Source organism: Mauremys mutica, chromosome 12 (assembly GCF_020497125.1).
Source record: "Mauremys mutica isolate MM-2020 ecotype Southern chromosome 12, ASM2049712v1, whole genome shotgun sequence".
Classification (NCBI taxonomy): domain Eukaryota; kingdom Metazoa; phylum Chordata; order Testudines; family Geoemydidae; genus Mauremys; species Mauremys mutica.
The window spans coordinates 73,627,622-73,648,748 of NC_059083.1; the positions used below are offsets into that span (position 1 = coordinate 73,627,622).

Below are 21,127 nucleotides of genomic sequence, written 5' to 3' on the forward strand. Positions count from 1 at the left end.
GATCTAGCAAGGAAAGCCTCTCAATGACTCCTACTTATCGGCACAAGACATTCAGATCTCCAACCTTTAGCTGCGTCCCCTGGTTGTTTCTCCAGTTTCAGAGGGTTTTATAGTTGTGAACTACAGCAAAGGTCTCCTAGACCGCATACAACGCCTGCAAGGGGTCAAAGCAATTACTATACGTGTTCCAAAGTAAACCCATGTCACAGCACGTAAAGTAAAAACAATGCATTAGGAGAATAAAAAATGCATTGCCAGAAACGTATTCTCCTTCTATCATCCTTTCCAACATGTTGCTAGTTTAGAAGATTCACCAGCCCACATGCAGATTCAATGCCAAAGAGGACACATCGCTCAGAACGATGCTTCAATTTTGCACGAAGGCAGTTTTCAGACTTTCGGAAGCCACAGTACTGAGCTCAGTATCACGGCCAAATGGCACATAAAGACTTGGTACTCAGGGAATGCCATACTTCTCTGAGCCTGCTGTGAGTGACCAGAACATTAATGCTATTAGACAAGCCCAAGACGTACTGTTTTTCTCCACTTCTTCCCACAACTCCTCAAAACGTAAGGAGGTATTGCAGAGCTTCATAGTGTAAAAAACTAAAGCACCCTGATACATTATGTGAAACTGGATGCTTCATTCCAAGAGGCATAGCAAAGAAACTAGATGTGTTTTTTTTTAAATTCTGTTCACTTCAAACAGGGCTGTTGTTTTTTTTAAACTGGTGAGCTTGAAAAGCACCTTGATCGGCGCTGCTCACCTTTCTGATCTTTAATACCCTGCAAATGTTCAGAATGTGTGTTGTTCCATCCCATCGAAGCTTTCTTCAAGACAATTCAGATACGCCAATGATAAATCAGTAACTTCTGGACCCTAGCTACTACAGAGGAATTTCTGCAGGGCTTCTTTCTGAAGACACTTGGCTTCGATACATGGTTCTTGGGTAAATCACTGTCACTTGCTCGTCTCCTTTAGAAGTTTCTGGTCTTCTATTCCAATACGCTACCCCATGTTGGCTTTTACCATCCAGTGCTAAAGACTTGTATTTATTTAACTCAACCCACACCCATCAGCAATGGTGTTAGACAAAGCATGTGTAGGAAGCATCTTCCACAGGTTTAACCATTTCTAAAGGCCTCCGATACCTGTGCAAGGCTGGTCTCTTGCCTATAGACCACTGCCTGAGCAACAGGAAATCAGACAGCAAAAAAAAAAAAAAATCAACCTCTAGAACTAGTGATGGGATCGAGCAAGAGAGGGAGACAATTCTGGGCTTTCAGAAAAAAAAATTCCTACATTCGGGACAGAATCAAACTCCCACTGACGTCGGTGGTAAGTGGATTCTGACCCTTTTTTAAGCCATGAAAATCATTAGATCTTGTCGTATGGTCATCATTTCTCTTGTAAAAGAAGAAACCGGGTTCTTTTAAAGACTTTTGCTTGAACTATTTTTGCTATCTAGTGATTACAGGGAAAACCTCAGAGAGTTTTCATGGTCATCAGTGCTCCACCTATGGATTTAGGAATTCAGATGGGAAGAATGGGACGCACCAACCCCTACACTGCATGTGACAGCCAGTTAAACCTCCTGCCCAAACAGAAACATATTGGTGCAACTTGACCCAAGATTCATTTGATGCATTGTGTAGCAAAAAATCTTTGTCTCCCTCTGTAGAAAGAGGAAGAGTGGAGCTGTTGCCTCCTGACGTATTTGGGATTTCTTCTTTAATATTGCTATAAAAAACAGGTGCCTTAAATTATTTATTATAGTTTAGTAGATTTAAAAATAGAATTTGTGTTCTGCCCTCTGTGACCTTATTTTTTTAAGTTATAAAACTGGAAATATTCACACGTAAAATCTTTTTAGAGATGGAGAAAAGTTCTCGCTCTCCTTTACATTCATGTGCAGTAAAAGCCACCTTTCTTCATGTGTCAAACTAGAGCATTAAATCCAGTCTGTAGATCTTGCTTTTCTAACCTGTAACTTTCCAGTACTTGCAGGACTGCAGTCTAGTGGTTTTGGATAAGCAGACAGCCACTAGAAAAAGCCATCCAGCAAGCTAAAGCAAGAACATATGTGCTTTGAATTAAATGAGCAAGCTAGAACTACAATAGTGAATCCCGGAAAAAGAGAGAGAGGGATCGAGCAGATGTAAATACCCTGAGCAAACAGAGTCAGGTGTGACAGCCTATTATTTCAGCTGGCAGAGCGAAAGCATAGTGCCACTGGAAAACACCCAGAAAGCAGGATACAGTGCTTCAGTGAACTGCGCTTTAAATTTGTAGATCAAGTTATGTTTCTCGCCAACACCCAGGAAAATAACGAATCCTCCCTCATAATTGAGCAGCACACCAATCTTGGTGGCTTTGGTGTTAGGCAGACATTTTTCGAGATCATTATGCCAGGCTGAAATCTTGGAATTAAACCACTCAATGCACCAGGAGCTGCTGTTCCTCCCCAGGCGGCTGTCCGCCCCTTGCCTGTCCATGCTCCCGTAGCAGATGCCGATGCCGCAGAAGTTGTTCCGTTGCAGTTCCACTTCCCAGTAGTGGATGCCCCTCTTGAAGCACTGGAAGCCCAGCACTTGGGAACAGTAGGTGAAGCGCTGAGGGTGGTGGCTGTACTTCTGGGGTATTTCAGAGACCGACATCCTGGTGTTTCTGTCTGATAACAGCACTTTGTTATGGGCGGTGTTGAAATCCAGCGTGATTTTAGCAGCATCTATGGAGAAATACATCAATAAATTATAAATACCTAAGCAAGGTGTGCGTGCATGGACAGGTGTGCGTGCGTGCATACGTACAAAGAGCGGGGGAGCGAAGGGATGGAACAGTTCCTGGCCCTAATGCTTACTCTCCAAAACACCAGTAGCTTCCCCTGTTCCACATGGCAGCTAGTGCCACACAGCACATTTTCCCCTCCGGGTGGGGAGACAGGAATGGCCACCGCAGTGCGGCCAGGAAAGGTAGCAGTTTGAGATTCGAACACGAACACACACCTCAATGCTCTCTGGCCACATGATCCCCTAACCCAGATCCAGACCCAGAATCACACACAGTCCGATCACCGCCACATATAAAGGGAAAGAGCTAGTGATGTGTTATCTAATAAGGACAGATTAAAAACACAGCCCATCCCACCAAACCATATATCCTCAAGATCATTACACACACACACCCCGACCAATCACCATAAGAAGTGCGGCCTCCAGGGAATTAACCCTGCATCCGTTACTCTTTGGCTCTGATCCAGCAGAACTGGTGCACAGAAGGGGGGGGAGTGTGGGTGTTGAGCAAGATGCCTGCACTCAGGGTCAGTACATGGGAATGGGGTGAAGGCAGCGCCTGCTGATCCACCACTCTGCAGCGCCAACAGTCTTTCCTCCAGCAGGCTGGGCGCCCAGGCCGGGACCTGGGGAGGCTCCTGTAGCGCTGACACAACGGCCGTGGTTGTGGAGTGGCTCGACTGCGGCTCTGTGGCATGGGTGATTTTGGGGTGGCGGAGGAGAGTGGAAGGATCCCTTCCTGCTGTATCCCAAAGGAACTGACAGCACAGCCCTGGTACTCTGGCAGCACAGGGGTTATCGAGGTGGCACTGAAAGGCATATGCCACCATCAACCTACACCCCTGCTTGGAGGTGACCACCCCTCCCAAGACAGAGCTCTGCAACATGCCCGGCTTCAACTGGCATGAGAACCCCAGGCCACACACCCCACGTGCAGTGCCAGAGGGCAAACCAGACAATGACATGCAACATAACAAGCATTCCAGAATCCCGCCGACACGGCGTAGCTGTAGGCAGAGAACCAGTGTTCTAACGGTTAGTGCTAGCAGAGAGTACTGGAAGGGAGAGCACCTCACACCAATCCGCAACTCTTAGGGGTCAGCACGAGAACTTCCTGGGGTGGGGGAATGATCCCATATCTGCCCACCGTGGGCTTTCTTCTGAAGCATCTGGTGCTGGCCATTGCTGCAGACAAGATACTGAACCAGACAGACCATGGGTCCGATCCCACCATTGCAATTACTATCTTCCGTCTGAAGTCTCCCTTCGGAGCCTGAATGCCATTAACTTTCAATGAACCCCACCTGCGGAGTTGAATTTTTATACCATATCCCAGCAAACTCATTTGGAACAGTGATCCCAAGCCAGCAGGGCCGTAAGTGAGTAAACCTCAAAATTAGTGTCACACGTATGCTAGCAGTGAATCCGACTACTCTGGCAACAGGTCCAGTATTTTAGTAGTTAACGGCCTTACCCTTTTTCTAGTAACTCCCCTCATATATATCAGTTAACCGGCAATTTCAGTACATTAATAAAGCCATAGCGATGCAAAGATCCAGAAAGAAGTGAGTCACATAATACCACTGAAGTCTAATGTGATCATAAGAAGAGTCAGTCGTTTTTAAAACATAACACGTCAGGTTACTTACACTCCAGGAGCTCCTCTCTCGATTTCGTTAAAAAGCTTTCAAGAGACGTTGCACATGGATTCGCAGTGTTTGGTGCTGAATTTATGGAAGAAAAAGGAACAATGGTCAGGCTTGACAAAGCCCTGGCTGGGATGATTTAGTTGGGAATTGGTCCTGCTTGGAGCAGGGGGTTGGAGTAGATGACCTCCTGAGCTCCCTTCCAACCCTGATAGTCTATGATTCTAATGGCATGTCACTTAATTTGTCATTGGGGAACACGCAGAGTTCATGCGGTTTCCTTACATGTCCCCAATAATGTCCTAAAGCTAAATCTATGAATCTCAGATTAATAGAACAGGCCACAGAAAAGCAGAACCCCTCTGCACATGGGCCAGCCTGGAGAAATCCCGGTGGTTGTATTGAAGAGCATGTTACTAGAGTGAGTTCTTGCCAGCCAGGCACCCCCTGCCCTGTCCCACCAACAGTCGTTACCCGGTTCCGCAGGGAGCAGCTCAAGGGGAAAAGGCAAAGTGCAGGCTGAGGTTACATTCTCTGGCGTCTCTGAAGAGGCAGCCCATGGGGGCAGCTGGGATAAGGGTTCTGGGTGTGGACTGCTCACTAACTTATTTCACACAGGCCACAACTGACCTTGGCCCGATTTGAAACTGTGACAGGATAAGCGGCTCCACACCTCATTGCCAAGTCCCCTAAGTCACCCAGTTCCCCATCTTATACTTTTAGCTATTCTTCCTCTAAGCGTTCAGCGAGTCACGCGTGAGAGGGGGACTTGCAACCTGAGCTAGTCATGATGGGCCCAAACCTGCAGGTGCACAGCACCTCCCGCAAAGCCCTCAGTGCCCTCGACACCCGTTAGAGAACTCAGGATGGAGGACACTTCTCCCCTTGCAGGACCAGGAAATACAGGCACAAGTCTGGGGGGGGAAGTTTTGCCAGGGACTTTGATGCAGCTGGCTCAGGCACCGTGTGCATTTCCTACTCCTGCTGGAATTCTGCACCGCTGCGCACTGCAGAATTAGTGCAGAACTAATGTTCCCTGCAGAATTTTATTTTTTCCCCATGCAGAATTTGTGATTTCTACCAAAACGCTCCCGCTGTCAGCCCAGGGGACTCCTGAGGTCTGGGGAGGGTGAAGAACTCTACGGAGCAGAGGTGAGGCTGGGCACTGATGGGGTGAGGGACTGTATTGATGGTAGGTTCTGAGCAGATGGGGCGAGGGCTGGGAGGGTGAACTGAGAGCAGGGGGTCGATGGGGTTTGGGGGGCTGAACTGATAGCGTGGTGATGATGGGGGCTGGAGGACTGACCCGAGGGAGGGCTGAATTGTGGGGGGTTGATTATATTGTGTTATTTTGACAATTAAAATATGCAGAATTTTAAAATATGCGCAGAATTTTTTGGCACAGAATTCCCTCAGGTGTAATTTCCTCTCAGCTTTGCCAAATGCAGCCCAAGGTTGCCCTGTCTCACCCCGGCATTTCCATTCCAGAGCCTCTATTGACCCAAGCTTAACAATTATGTGAGCTGCACGTGGAAGATACATTACCTCCGTGGGAGTCTTGGATCCTCCCTAGTGGCCCGTCCACAGAAGCGGTTAATGACTCTTCTACAGATGCCAGCTAGAGGACTGGGCCCTTGGGCTCAAGCACTAGAGACTAGGCTTTCAGTGAAGGAGGCCTGGGGTCCAGTCCCCACTGAGGACCATTCTCACGCACAATTTTGCGAGCTAAATTGACACAGCCAGACACCTCTCTGCTGAAGAGACACGAGAAGCCTTCTCAAGCTTAGTGCTCATTTCCACTTGCCTCCAGCACACTCAAGTCAGCCATCCTCCACTTTGCATTTTAAGTAGTACGTTTGGGGGGTTTTTTGGAGTAAAAGTCTCTTGAAGTTCTGAACTTACCAGATTTGGCAGGTTTTCTTTTATCCTCTGAAAAAGTAAAGGTCTCTGTTACTCAGTGTAAGGCTGGATGTATTAACATGTAAAAACGACATCTACTGACACAGAAGGACAACGCTGCAGCTGGTACAGCTCTGCTGAAGCCAATGGAATCACTGCAGTGAGCAGCAGCTGAAGGGCTGGCACATTGCAGTCCAGGCTGGAAATTCAATATTACACATCCACACCCACAGAGCGAACTTGGCTGCTCACTTCTCCAACAGGCTGAAGCATACGCTCCCAGTCAGTTCAGCTCTGACAATACAGGGTCTGATTCTGCACATGCTCTAGGCACAGAACTCCCGTTGAAACCAAGGGAAGATCTACATGTCAAGCGCTTGCAGGGTCGAGCCAGTGGTTTTTAAACCACGACTGCACAGCTACCGTAAGACTCGTGCAACATTGCTTGGGTCTACATCCAAGGTAGCTAGTTGCTCTACGTTTGTTTTGCCCTCTTCAAGAGCTCTAGCTACAGATTAATGGCTCTATATTATACATAGGTCCTTTCTTCACATGGTGATTGGCTTTTTAAGCCAATGGAATGGAGGAGACCTTGCCAAATCAGACTGAAAAAGTCAAGGTAAGAAACATCAGTCCAAAAGCGCTTGCCTAGGGCACTTTATCTATGAGCCCCACTGCAAGGTACCAAGAATCTCATCTGCCTTCCCACCCCTCCTTGGCTTCAGCACCTGGCAGGATTGGGCCCCAGGAGCATAAACATGACCAAGAACAATGAACAATCCATCACTCACTGGTGTCTGCATCCTCACTCAACTCCGGCTGAGGCTTCTGAGGGGCTTTACCTATTTTTGGAGCCTCTTGTGAAGGGAGAAGACAGAACATGAGCAGCTTATAAAGCAGGACGCATCACATGCAACACCAGTCAAGGAACAGACATTTATGGCCAGCTTAATGGAGACTTCGGTCCCTTGCACTGTTACTGCGGAATGGCTGGACTAGCAGGCAGAGAACTGAAAGGCCAAGAAGAGTCTTGCTTAGCCTTTCCACCTGCACTGACACACACAGCGGTGCCTGAGCCACAGACCAGTGGGCCACCACACCATGTGCAATTTGCCTGGTTAGCCCTCCCGAGGCACTCGACCTTGCGAGGTGCCAGGTGTTCTCAGATCCCATTGGGTTTGCCCCTTGCAGAAAGAACTCTGCAGCTCGCAGGACCAGGGCCCTGCACCATCTGGACACACAAAAGCAGCACAGAGGCCCAGGGCATGATCTTGCCATCAATCCACAATCTTCAGGCGTTTCACATGTATAAGTAGGTGCCTCCAGCAATAGGCAGAGCTGTAATTATTTCAAGTCCCTATCAGTAACACCCCACACACTAAATTCTTGGGCTGTGCAAATTACATACTAAGAATGTTCTCTCCAAGGGGACACCCCTGCAGATGTTACCTGCCATTCCCATAACAAAGCTAAGTTAGAGGAATACCGTCAACTTGAACGCTGTAAAACTAACTCACTTGACTTTTCGGAAGCACCCCCTTTGGTTAAGGGCTCCTCGAGTTATTCATTTTGATCTGTAAAACATTTCCAATTTTCTGCCGGCTCCCTCGAAGAAATTTAGGGGGGGAAGCGGAGCCTTTTGGGTGGGTGAAGGAGCAACAAACCAACCCTGCTTGGGCCCGCCTTTCACAGCGCACGTCCGCCTTTTGCAGCGGCCGTTACAGGCACACGCCCTCTGGCGGTGCCTAAGACAGAGCAGGGGTGTGAACTTCCCAGTTCTGGGCTCTGCCCTGTTGGGAGGGATGTCATCATGCAAGAGACAAGATACGCAACCACCAGCCACATGCACTGTACAGCTGACATCACTGGGTGTCAATCTAACCAAACTCAGGGCTGGAGGAATAATTTCCCTGAGCTTTCAGTCCTAGTCGTCTTGGAGAAGCTTGCTCTTGTTTCAAACAGAGATGTAACTTTCAAGTTGACGGTGCCCCTTAGGAGTCACCTATTTGCTCTCGCGGATACTGCTGCATTGACTGCTAGAGGAAACACTGAATGAGCAGCATTTGGGTTTTGATGGCCACACTGTTAACTTACGTGATCCAACAGCTTTTCTTCCAGATGCTGAGAGTTTATTTGAAGGGTTTATTTGAAAAGCCTTAGGTTTCCACTGTGGAGTTGCTGCAATGAAATCACACATGCCGTATTTTAGAGCTGTATTGCTGTAACAAGGTTCAATGAGAGGAAGGATAGTCCTGGGGTTAAAGTATCTGGCTGGGAGTCAGGAGATCTCTGCCCTCGTCTGTGGCAGAGCTGGGAATTCAATTAAAGTCCCACTCCTACAAACACTTTTATTCAGCTTAACGGGGCTATGTTAAGTCCCCGACTCCACAAACACTTCATCTTTCTGCATCTGTAAAATAGGGCACTAGTAGTTTCTATCTGTCTTAGAGTTTTATGCTGCCAGACATCACTGTAAGGTCTCAGAACCTGGCAACGGGAAAGGCACCCGTGGACTTCCTAGCTTTACGCCTTTCTCTATTACAATATAAGCTCTTCGCAGCAAGGACTCTCTCATTGCATGTACAGCGCCTAACACAATGCAGCCCCCAGTCCACTGTAATACTGATGAACAACAGGGCACACGTTTATAAAGATAAGCCCATTACAATGTTGTCGTCTTCCTACATCTGACACAAGGTACAACAAAAAAAAGGTTGGTCTTGCCAGAGAGTCAGGTACAGTGATCAGTACCAATACTTTATATCTGTTTTTTATTAAACACATTTAAAAACAGTCAGGGAAGGAGTGAAAAAGATAGAAGCAGGGGAGAAAGGAGGACAGGGCGTGGGGAACTTACCCTTCTCCTCCACACTTGGTCTGGACTGTCCACCTGCTGTTATGGATATTTGTATCAGTAGGTGCAACTGTTTCAGATACATCTTGATCTTTATTAGCAGCCCTTACAAGCCCACTAGCTTTTATGCAGCAACAAAAGACTTGGCTCTAGACATGATGAAGATAGCGTGGCCTCTTCAAACGCTTTGTAAACAAGCCAGATCCCCCTTCACTTCCAACACAGTGCACAGGCCTTGTCTACACTGGAGAAGTACATCAGTTTAAACTACATGGATTTTAAAAAAACCTTTACTTGAAATGGCACAAACCCCTAAAACAGGCACTTAAACCCAGTTTAAGCATTTTATTTTAGAGGTTCAGACCATTTCAACTAGATGGATTTTTTTGTTATAGAGAAGTCCACCAGTTTCCCACAGTGGGTTATAGTTCAAAAATCACCCCCATTCTGAGATCTGTCGTCTTTATCCTTTGGCATATAGCTGACCCATGCAGCTAGACTGTACTTACAAACAAAAGTCTGATCCCACAAACACTTCCTCCCTCTAGATTTTTATTTTCTCTCTCCTTCTGAGTGACTGTCAGCCTTTTATATGCCTGAACTTGAAGCTAAAGAGCCATGCCTAGACTGGCTATCAAGGTGAGTCAGCAGAACAACTCTGCACCTCTACAAAGAGGATATAAAACCTGACACCCGGTCACACTTCAAGAACATACTTAATTACAGACAAAAAGTACAGCCTGACACTTTTGATAAGAGGGATATCTGTCCCATTCAGCAGGTCTGACTTGCAGACATGGAGCCAATAAATTAGAAAGCTTAATGGGGATAACCCACTCTTTGATCAGTGCTATAAAATTCACTAACATTTACAGGTCTCTCGCAACTTACGTGCATTTAACATGCGCCATTTCAGCTTTACGCTGAAAGGCCTGGAGTCTGGGAGGGGGCGTGGCCTCAAGATTTAAAGGTCCTGGGGCACCAGCTGTGGCTGGGAGTCCCAGGGCCTTTAAATCACCCAGGGGGCTCCCAGCTGCAGAGGTGGCTGGTAGCCCCTGGGGAGAACTAAAGGGCCCGAGGCTCCAGCCACCGTGGAGCTTCGGGTCCTTTAAATGCCAGCCCCAGCCTGGCTGCCAAAGCTGCGGGCGGGATTTAAAGGGCTCCTCCGGGCTCACCACCACGGTGGGAAGCCTGGCGGAGCCCTTTAAATCCCGCCTGCAGCTTTGGCAGCTGGGCCGGGACGGCATTTAAAGGGCTCCACCGGGTTCCCCGCCGCGGCAGGAAGCCCGGTGGAGCCCTTTAAATCCCACCCGCAGCTCCAGCGGCCGGGCGGGGGGGCATTTAAAGGGCTCCACCTTCCCTTTAAATGCCCTCACCCCCCCGGCCCCGCCGCCGGAGCTGCGGGCGGTATTTAAAGGGCTTGGGGTTTTGACTATACGTGGTTTTCGCTTTACGCAATAACCGCAGAACGGAACCCCCGCCTAAGATGCGACAAACCTGTATTTCACATTCACCATTTTACTCTTGGTTCCATGATTTCCACCCAGCCCTACTTCTCCACTCTAAGATCATGTATCAAACAACCAACTTTCCGCTCTCTACAACATGACTCTACACACGCAGAGGAGCACGGAAGGAAAACAACGTTCTATGCTAAGGCAGCAATAGCAGAACAGATGAGGGAAAGCCCAACATGCTAGGAACACAGACACACCCGCCTATAGATATACAGGAAAAGTGTAATGCCATTTCTTTCCACATTTTTAATTCTCTTGGTGAATTTCTCCTCACAGGCTGAGATACAAGACTAATTTCTTTATTTATCACATTCTACTTCTTGATGATAATATAGCTTTCTATGAGAGTTCTGTCAAAGGAAAAAACAGTGGGAAAATATCAAGGCACTTATAAGTTTATCCAAATGTAAATAAAACATACCACTGTTTAGTCCGTTGACAAGCTTTAAATAAAAAAAAACACACCTACCTCAGTTCTCTTTCCTAAACATCCTGAATATTTAACTTGTAGCATTTTTATTTTGAGATGGAGGATTTCAATCCTTTACAAAACAGCTCAATTGACCAACTAAAACATCCATATACAAAATTGTAACAAGCCAAAATAGTCTGCCTCTGAATATTTTAAATTTAAAGAAGTTATACTATCTGATCCCAAAACAATAAAACAAAGGCCTGCAGTGGTAATTCTCTCTGAAATGATATCGTACCTTCCATTTTCTTCTCCTGAGGTTGATTCACCGTTCGTTTCACTACTTCTTTAAGGGAAAAGGCACCTTGATAAATGGTGTGTATCAAGTTTTGGTCCAGATCAATTCTGGGGATGAAAACATCTTTGGTTGAAGTGTGTCGCAATTTCGCTGCTTTCTGTAATAAGATACGGAAGAGCTCATGAAGCCAGGGATAAGTCACTGCATAGAAAAATTTGCGTCTGGAATCTCATAACTGGCTTAAAATTATTTTGCTTCTCCATTATTTCTTGTGTGTGTTGATTTATTGGGGGGGAAGGGAGGTTATATTCAAACACTGATCATTCGTGGCAAAATTCAATAAAAAGTAGCCTACATGGATTACTTTTTCACATGATATCTGAAAAGTGACGAAGAGCTTTTGTAGCTGGATCACAGCAGTGAACTTAAGTTACACCATGACTACTTCTCTGGTTAACTGTGGCTAAAGGCTGTGAGAAAAGAAACAAACTGGAGGATAATGTGTCTATATCAAAGGAGAAAACAATTATGCAGACAACAATTCTAACCAGTGATTCAATGGACAAATCATATCACTGCCTGGAGTACTCACAGGACAGTTAACTCAAAGGACTCATTTCCATGCCTTTTATAAAGCCAAATCACATAGCAATTATTAATATAATCTTTACCAAAAAAATCTCTTTTTATGTACTGTTAACAGATTGATAAGAAGTCTTAGAGCAGGGCTCCTCCTGAAGTCTCTGAGCTCAAACAAAGTCAGACATCAGAACTCACCTTTAAAAATGCAATATCATCATCTTCAGTCAGTGCCATTTCAATCTGGTCCCTGATGACCTGAATTTCATTTTTCTTCTTTCCCAGGACGTTATGGACATAATCAAACTTATCACAGACTCGCTTTTCCTCTTCTTCAACCTTCTTCATTGCCTGGTTTTCTTCTTCTTCTATTAAAGCTTTAATTTCCAAGAACTCACTTCTGAGCAAATCCATCTTTCGGGCAGCTGTCTCCTAAATCACCAACATATTGACATTGGTTTCAAAGCGGCTGCTGGTGGGGTAAGGCCTTTAGTGAAATATCTCTGCCTGCATTCCATTTCCCCACAGCAGCCCCCTAAAGGGCCTTATTCCCCCCGCCACATCAATGGCAAATTTCCTATTCACTTCAACGAGAGCAGAAACAGAGTCCATCCCCATCCTCGCCCCCCAAAATCAGTCACTCAGTGTTAGGCATGAAACAAGGCAGGTTGTGCCATCTTGTGGTTAGAATGGAGAACTGCAAATCAAGACTTCAAGGGGAAGTCAAAACACCTCTTTTGATAAGGATTTTGATAAGGATTATAATAGGGGTCAGCAACCTGCGGCACGCGAGCCAATTTTTACTGGCACGCTGCTGCCAGCCGGGGTCCCGGCCGCTGCCCCCGCTTGCCCGCTGCCAGCCTGGCTGAACGGAACCCCCGGCCGGCAGTGGCTGAGCGGGGCTGGCAGGAGCCGGCGGACGGAGCCCCAGACCAGCGGCGGGCTGAGCCGCTTAGCCCACTGCCAGTCTGTGGTTCTGTCTGACGGTGGAGGACTGGCAGCCGTAAGTAGTATGTAAGTAGCACATTCCTATGGGGAACAATTTAATACACTACACCCATGTAGGGAAGGCTGTGCCTCCCCAAACAGCCCGCTCCCATCCGCCACTTCCCATCCCCTAACTGCCCCCCTCATAACTCCTGACCCATCCAACCCCGCCTGCTCCTTGTCCCCTGACCGCCCCCTCCCAGGACCCCCCCCATCCCCGATTGCTCCCCTCAGAACCTCCACCCATTCAAACCCCCCCCTGCTCCTTGTCTCCTGACCACCCCCGCCCGGGACCTCCTGCCCCCTGAGAACCTCCCACCCATTCAACCCCCCCTGCTCCTTGTCTCCTGACCATCCCCTCCCAGGATCCCCCACCCCTATCCGCCACCCTGGGACCCTCCCCCACTCCCTGTCCCCTGACTGCCCTGACCCCTATCCACACCCCCAACCCCTGACAGGCCCCCCGGAAATCCCATGCCTATCCAATCACCCCTGTTCCTCGCCCGTTTACCATGCCGTTCAGAGCATCAGGCAGCCATAAGTAGCACACCATGAGTAGCACATTCCTATGGGGAGCAATTTAATACACTACACCCAGCCCCGCTCAGCCCGCTGATGGGCTGGAATTCTCAAAATATGTTCTTGCACCGCTTATCAAAAATTACACTACAATAGTGTAGCTTGAAAACTTTGTATGTATATTACAGTAGTCGTTAAAAAAATGCATAATGTTAATAAATACATAGGTATGATGAAATAAAGTAGTTGTACTTATGTGCCTGTGCTTAATTTGTGTTTTTGAAGATTTACCTTCTAAAAAAATTCTCGCATGTCTCGCACCCCCAGAAAGGGCATCTCACACATTCAGGGGGTGCAGGCACCCCAGGATAAGAACCACTGCACTGAACTAATAAGATCTGCATTTGAATTTAAATTTTAAATTAAGCTTCTTAAATATTTTTAAAACCTTGTTTACTTTACATACAACAATAGTTTAGTTAAATAATAGAGACTTACAGAAAGAGAACTACTAAAAATGTATGACTGGCACGCGAAACCTTAAATTAGAGTGAATAAATGAAGACTCGGCACAGCACTTCTGAAAGGTTGCCGACTCCTGAATTACAACAACTCCTGTTTCACAGGGGTTTTGTGAGGCATCGTTAACTAACATCTGCAAAGCTCTTCCAGATCCCCCAAGACAGACTGGCCCGATGAGGGTGCAAAGTTATTATTTGGAAGGGATGAGCTGAATGTGATGTCTCTGACCCAGCAGGGTATTCACACGTAATAGCCCATTGGTCATCAGCATGGATTGAATTTGGGACCTCTGGATCTAACAGCGTGAGCTTCTCCTGCCTGAGCTAAGAGACCAGATGAATTAGCTTGGAGACAGCAGCAGACTCAGATCTCTATGTGGTCCAGCTATTAGAGGGCAACAAATGTCCATACTGAGTTAAAAGAGGTTACACTTCCTCTCCCCTGACTCCAGCTGGGTGAAGCTCATCCCTAGCATCAGAAGCCCACAGAAATTCAGCTCCCCACGACATCCAAGTCAACAGCAGGAGCCTCCAGGTCACCATTTTCAGTTATGCCGCTCCCCTGAGATTCCATGGGCCTGCACACCCTCAACCAGTCCCCGGCTCCTTTGTACAGCAGAGGTGACACTATCAGGCAGTCAGCACAGCTCACGGGAGCGCCACATTCAGAGGGCAGTGCCATGCACACGCCTGCTTACCGGCAGAGGGGAGAGAAGGGTGGAGGAGTTTAAACAGTCTCCAGTCGGCTCTCCAGTGAGATTGCACAAAGCGTGCTCTCACCCCAAGGAGTGCCAGCTGGTTCCCCTCACTTTCCCCAAGAGGGATTCATTAGGGGGTGAATGTGGGTCTTTGTCCCCTTGCAGTGGCTAGTCTGCAATAAAGAGGGACAACGTGTCCGGTCCCTTAGCTAACGTCTGTAGCAATCTCAGGTAAACCAAATTAAGGGCACTCTCAATTCTGAAGAACGTCCATGCACGGGTTTAATGCGGTTTAACTAATCCACTTTTAATTCACACCTTTAGTTAATGTGGATTAGTTTTCCTGAGTGTCCCCATGCAGACAAGCCCAGAATGACATGCCAATCATCACAGAAAAGAGTCTGGAGGTGGAGCATGGAACTGAACCCAGGTCTTCCATATCCCAGGCTAGGACCCTAACCACTGGACTATCCTCCCTCTTTAGGGAGCAGGATCCCACTGACTTCGGTGGGCTTGGACAAGTTCTTATTCCTTTAGCTCAAGCTGTACAGGCTCATGCTTTTCAGTGGGTTCTAACTCCACCGCTAGTATCAACAGGGATTAATATATAAACAGGCCATTCTTATTCAGATGATTACAATGCCTCTGTACACTTCCTGTCAAAATACTACTCATACAGATATATGACTAAGGTGACCAGATGTCCCTATTTTATAGGGACAGTTGATATCTGGGGCTTTTTCTTATATAGGCACCTATTACCCCCCACCCCGTCCCGATTTTTCACACTTGCTGTCTGGTCACCCTGTATGTGACAGAATGTATCCCAGGTCCACACCATTGTAATTCTTTTTGTACAAGGCACGTTTTGTAAGGAATCACTTGAAAAAAAAATCATACATTTGCTGGTCAACATTTTCCTGATAAAATGTGTGTGGCAACACTGTAAGCGAAGTTATAAGACTTCCTGGTATGCTGTTATTAATACATGTACCAAACCACAGCCCTACCAAGCAAAATTTGGCAAACAGTCTGTCCTAAAAAAAGTACTGTGTGCTCTGCTTAATTTGCATTTAAGCAGTAACCAGAGTCATGAAGCAGGAAGGGGAGACAACGGAAGTTCAAACAGGTGGGAAAAAACCAGCAGGGAATATTCTTCCACATAGACTATCTCCTGACTAAAAGAGGAGGAACAAACACCCCAAACCCTCCCCCACATCCATTCAATGCATGTGAACGATGTAAGTAGCTGATGGACTGCTGAAAGCATGTCGTGAGAAAACTTCACTTTGAATTCAACAGAGTTTGTTAAATTAGGCACCAGTTGCATTTTATTTTTCTTGCAACCATTTCTGACTTTTATGCCTCATTACTTGTACTCACTTGAAATCTCTCTTTATAGTTAATACACTTGTTTTATCTAATCAAGTGTGTTTAAACTGAAGTGTGCAGGAAACTCCATTTGGGATGTCAACTGTGTGCATATTATTTCTATTACAGACATAAGAGACTTTATACAAGTTGTACTGTCAAGGAGAGGGCTGGGCAGCAAAGAACATACATCTCTGGGGTCACCCTGCAGTATCCGGTTGATGAGAGCCAGACAGAATGTAACCCAAGCGAGGCTGGCAGGCTGCAGTTGCACATAGACATTCAGGGTGTGGCTTGCATGCTGGAAGGCTGTTTGTGAGTATCCCAGGTGGCAGCTCCTTCAGCAAGGTATCATAAGGCAGGGCAGGGGTGACACAGCTGCTCATTAGTCTGGATTGTACTGTGAGGGAAAATTTAGCAGGCCTTAAACTTTAGTCAAGGCCCTGAGTTTGGTCAAGCTTGCTTACAGGCCTTGAACTAAGATCCTGCTTGTTTCTGTGTACAAGGGGCAGAAGGAGTCAGAGTGGAAAAAATCCCCAAACAGAACATTTTGTAATAGCCCAAGCTTAGGAAATATATAACTGCAATAGCACTGTTAGAAAAGTCAAACTGCAAACGAACCAGACTGAACAACAACCAGGAAAAGCCAAATAAGAAGGGTGACACTTCTTTTTGCTTTTGACCTATATTAATTTTGCAACGTATTCCAAATAAGGTAATTAATATGGAAGTAGGTGTAATTTGCCTGTGGTTTTAAGCTTTAAAAAGCTTGTGTGTTCCTGGACTCGGGGGAGCAGCTCCGCTAGCTGTCACCCCCTGCATGCTTGTAATCAATAAAGGGGCCTCAGGCTTGTTCTGATCCAAATACAACGCGTGGATCGATTTAGGCACATCAGTACCCTGGTATGTCCCAGGGTGTTTGCTTAAAGTCATTCTTATTTGAATATTACAGCATGTTATCAGGAGCCACATACGAGAAGCCAGGATCCCAGTGGCTAGCATAACCCCCATAGCAGAACAAGAGCCATTTTTAAACAAGGACTATCCACTTACACTGGCTTGTCTTTGCAGCACCCTCACTTCATCCAGTGCCAGAGAAGCTTTTTCGCTCTGATTATACAGCTCTGTCAGTCTGTTCTTCAGCTGTGACTGCAACAAAACAGATCAGATCCCAAATTAAAAGCATGGATACTGCACCTCTTCCCAATATGCACCATATAAATAGTGAAAAGCAAATTAAAAGGTTAGTTTTAATCAGCCTTTATCACCAACACAGGATTTTTTTTTTTTAATTCAATGTTCCTTAACTGTACAAACAAAGAGAATCTCTGTACACGCTTGGGATGATGAGGAAGCATCACTGATGCAATGCCATGTTTTCCAAGTTGTGACACACACGCAGTCCTGTATCAATAAAATGTGTCTACCAAGGCAGTACTCCTATCAAGGCACTTCTGTTAGAGCACACTTATCACAGCAGCCTTCCTGGCTCTTGTGGGTTTAAGACTGAACCTCAATATAATTTTAATCCAACCCCTTCCTGAATAGGTACCCCAGATCTAAAAAATAGACCTTCACATTTGGCCTACCACTGTTCTATTATCTTGGCTCAGTTTCTCTCCAGTGTGTTGCTAAGAAGCCCTGCCCGACCGTGTTTATGTTCTACTTTGTACACACACAGAACAATAAAGTTTAGGCAGGATGAGAAAGGTTTGTTATATGAATTCAATACGTCTCACTAACGCTTCAAACTGAGCCACCTGGGGAAGCACATTTGGTTTCACACCAGATTTTCCAACCAGAGCGTGCTTCTTCAGCCACCACCACCCAGCCTGTGCAGAAGACTTTTCAGCTGAAGGTCTTAAAGGGCTGAAGCAAAAGGAGGCAAGTGTCGTTCTCCTCATTTTACAGAGAGTAAATCTGAGCAACAAAGGCAAAGCGACGTGCCCAAGGTCACTCAGTAGGCCAGTGGCGGAGTCAAGAGGACCCAGGTTGTGCTGACTTCCACTTCAGTGCCCAAGTAGGCCACGGCATCACACTAGCTATGCCTGGGAGTCACAGAGGTATTTGTGCATAAACATGTTTGTGGCCAGAACCTAAACTGCAGAGCTTGCAGCTCTCACATGGAAATCAATGGAAGTCTTAAGCACAAAAGCTTGTAAGACTGGGCCCTTAATAAGGCATGTGATTCCTCCACTCCCCACACTTTCATCCCTCTTAAAAACCCCTTGCAAAGGCTACTTTCTTGGTCTACTACATACAGATTCCGCCACTTGAAGAATATTTAGGACCCACTTCTGTGACACTCAGAGCACCCACTCGCTTTTAAGTCACAGGGAGTGGAAGGTGTGCAGGCCCTTGATCTAGACCTGAATAGCTCTTGTGGCTGTAGATCTGACGAATTAAGAGCTCACCCTTGGCACAAGTTCTTCATAATTCACTGGACTGTTGCCAACGGGTTCTAAAGCTGTATGTGTGTATCTGTGGGTCAGAACGAAGTCCATAGACACCCCTCCCCCATCCTACCCTCTGTGCCCAAATGGCTCCAAAATCTGGATTGTATCCTGGAATGTCATAAGATGTTCTCTTAAAAGAGGAAGAGAGAAAGATTTCACAGGCAGTGGAACTGAACTTCGGAGTCTGTCTTTTTGTTATCAAGTAATCCGGTCTACGGTTTTGAGGCCTGCAATTCCCTCACTACCTCCCCAAACTGCTGCTCCTAAGGCCGCCTCAGCAATAGCAGGGGCAGCTGTCCATGATCTTGGGAAGGGTGCATGGGGCATCTTCTAAGACAGGGGTGGGTCTCAACTGTTTTCTGCATATAAAAGCCAGAGCGGCGTTAGGGGGTAGCAAGCAGGGCAAGTGCCTAGGGCCCCTCAACACAGGGGGCCACACGAAGCTAAGCTGCTCAGGCTTCGACTTCAGCTCCCAGTGGTGGGGCGCAAGGCCCCGGGCTTCTGCCCCACACAGCAGGGCTTCGACTTTCCGCCCTGGGCCTCAGCGAGTCTAACACCTGCCCTGCTTGGCGGCCCCCCCAACCCTGCTCATGCTCCCCCCCCAGGGGTCCCAGACCCCTGGCTGAGAACTCCTGTTCTAAGCCAATATTTCTCAACAACCGGACCGTGGACTGGCGTCAGTCCCCGAGATCTCCCTAACACAGTTTAGGAAGGCAGCAAACCGGTCCCCGCTTTCAAACAGGTTGAGACACACTGTAGATCAGTGGTCACTGACTGGTGGATCCCAGAGGATCTCCCAGTCGATCGCGATCTCTAGCAGTGCAGTGTGGCTGCCGCTAAGGCAGGCTCCCTGCCTGCCCCGGCCCCACACCCATCCCAGAAGCCACCAGCACAGCCCCATAGCCATGGAGAGCAGGGGTCTCCCTCCAAGTGCTGCCCCTGCCTGCAAACACCACCCCCAGCTGGGGCCAATGGGAGCTGCAGGGGCGGTGCTTGCAGAGAGGGGCAGCGTGCAGAGCCTCATGCCCTCCGCCCAGGGGCATGCTGGCCCCTTCCAGGCGCAACATGGGGCCCTGCGGGGCAGGCAGGGAGCCTATTTTAGCCATGCTGCACCGCCAACCAAGAGCCACCCAAGGTAAGTGCTGCCTGGTGGGAGGCCACACCCCAATCCCCAGCCCCCTAGGCCCCCTCCTCCACCCCAATTCCCTGCCCTGAGCCCCCGCCCAGAGCCAGCACCCCAGGCCCCCTCCTGCACCCCCGCCCAGAGCCAGCACCCCTCACCCCCTCCTGCACCCCCGCCCAGAGCCAGCACCCCTCACCCCCTCCTGCACCCCCGCCCAGAGCCAGCACCCGGCGCCCCCTCCTGCACCCCCGCCCAGAGCCAGCACCCGGCGCCCCCTCCTGCACCCCCGCCCAGAGCTCAACCCTGAAACCCCCCCCCCCCCCCGAGAACCCCCCACCCCCTGGCCCAGCCCGGTGAAAGTGAGTGGGCAAAGGAGACGGTGGGGATGGAGGGAGCAGGGCCTCGGGGACGGGGTAGATCCTGGGTTGCCCTGAACTTCCAGAGGTGAGCTGGGTGGTGAGAAGGTTGGAGGCCAGGGCTGCAGGTGTGCGCTGGGCGGGAGCAAACCCAGCCTAGGGCTCCGATAAGGGCTGGGGCCGGGCTGATCCCTGCACCCCCGCCCGCCCCGCCTCACCTCCTTCTCCGCCTTGGCCGCGGGCACCGGGCCGGTGGCGCAGGCCTTGTGGCTGACCAGGCAGACGCAGCAGATGCAGCCGGCGTGCTCCCGGCAGTAGAACTCCAGCAGCTTGTTGTGCTCCGGGCACTTCCTCCGCGGCAGGTCGCGCAGCGGCGCGCACAGCTGGTGGTCGCGGAAGGCCGGGCTCTCCTGGTGCGGCCGCAGGTGCTCCGCGCAGAAGGAGGCCATGCAGGTGAGGCAGGTCCTGGCCGCCGCCGCCGCCTCCAGGCAGCTGTCGCAGGCCACCTCGGGGCGGCTCCCGTCCCCGTCCCCGCCTCGCTTCTCCTCGGCCGGGGCGGCGGGCTGGCTGCTCTGGAACTGCTCCACCACCCGGCACAGCACCGTGTTCTTCTGCAGCTCGGGCCGGCGCGGGAAGCTGGCCCGGCACTGCGGGCAGCTGAAGCCCTGCAGGAGGCCGCTCCAGGTGACGTCCAGGCAGGGGCCGCAGAAGTTGTGGCCGCAGGGCGTGGTGACTGGGCTGTCGAAGAGGCACAGGCAGATGGAGCAGGTGAGCTCCTCTTCCAGCCCGGCCAGGGAGGGCGCGGAGGGCGCCCGCAGGAGCTCCGCCATGGCCGGGCGAGCGCAGGAAAGTGCTCCCCGCAGGGCGGCGGTACTTAGGGCGCCCCGGGCATGCTCAGTAACAGGCGACACCCGCCCCGCTGGCAGCTGGGAGGGGAAAGTGAAACTCGGAGAGCGCCGCGGGGTGGCGGTTCCTGGAAATCACGTGGAGGAGGGAAGTTCAGTGCAGGGCCGGGCTCCCCGGCAAAGCCCTCCCCCACCCCAGGCTGCGAGTTTCCCAAGCAAACAGGGCTGGCTGCGGCTTCGCTGCTCATTCACC

At 49.0% G+C, this 21,127-nt stretch overlaps 1 protein-coding gene across 2 annotated transcripts; it reads right to left on the reverse strand.

The window, feature by feature from the left end:
* Positions 1–477: 477 nt before the first annotated feature.
* Positions 478–20,904, reverse strand: TRIM25 (tripartite motif containing 25). 2 transcript variants are annotated; one of them, XM_044982965.1, is made up of 10 exons: positions 20,248–20,904; positions 17,148–17,243; positions 12,197–12,430; positions 11,420–11,576; positions 9,196–9,231; positions 8,433–8,516; positions 7,130–7,195; positions 6,342–6,368; positions 4,443–4,517; positions 478–2,729 (listed from the first exon to the last, which is right to left on the reverse strand). In XM_044982965.1, exons 1-10 carry the CDS (start codon positions 20,857–20,859, stop codon positions 2,200–2,202), a joined length of 1,917 nt encoding a protein of 638 aa, XP_044838900.1. In that variant the 5' UTR covers positions 20,860–20,904; the 3' UTR covers positions 478–2,199. The 2 variants fall into 2 exon arrangements, with proteins under 2 accessions (XP_044838900.1, XP_044838902.1); XM_044982967.1 differs by lacking the exon at positions 9,196–9,231.
* Between the last annotated feature and the right edge of the window lie 223 nt (positions 20,905–21,127).

Excerpts from the sequence above, each read along its gene's own strand:
- TRIM25 (XM_044982965.1), bottom strand. The coding sequence starts at position 20,859 with ATGGCGGAGCTCCTGCGGGCGCCCTCCGCGCCCTCCCTGGCCGGGCTG. Across the intron at positions 12,431-17,147 it reads TGCTGCAAAGACAAGCCAGT|GAGACAGCTGCCCGAAAGAT; the intron begins GTAAGTGGATAG and ends TTGGTGATTTAG. Across the intron at positions 11,577-12,196 it reads ATGATATTGCATTTTTAAAG|AAAGCAGCGAAATTGCGACA; the intron begins GTGAGTTCTGAT and ends ATCTTATTACAG.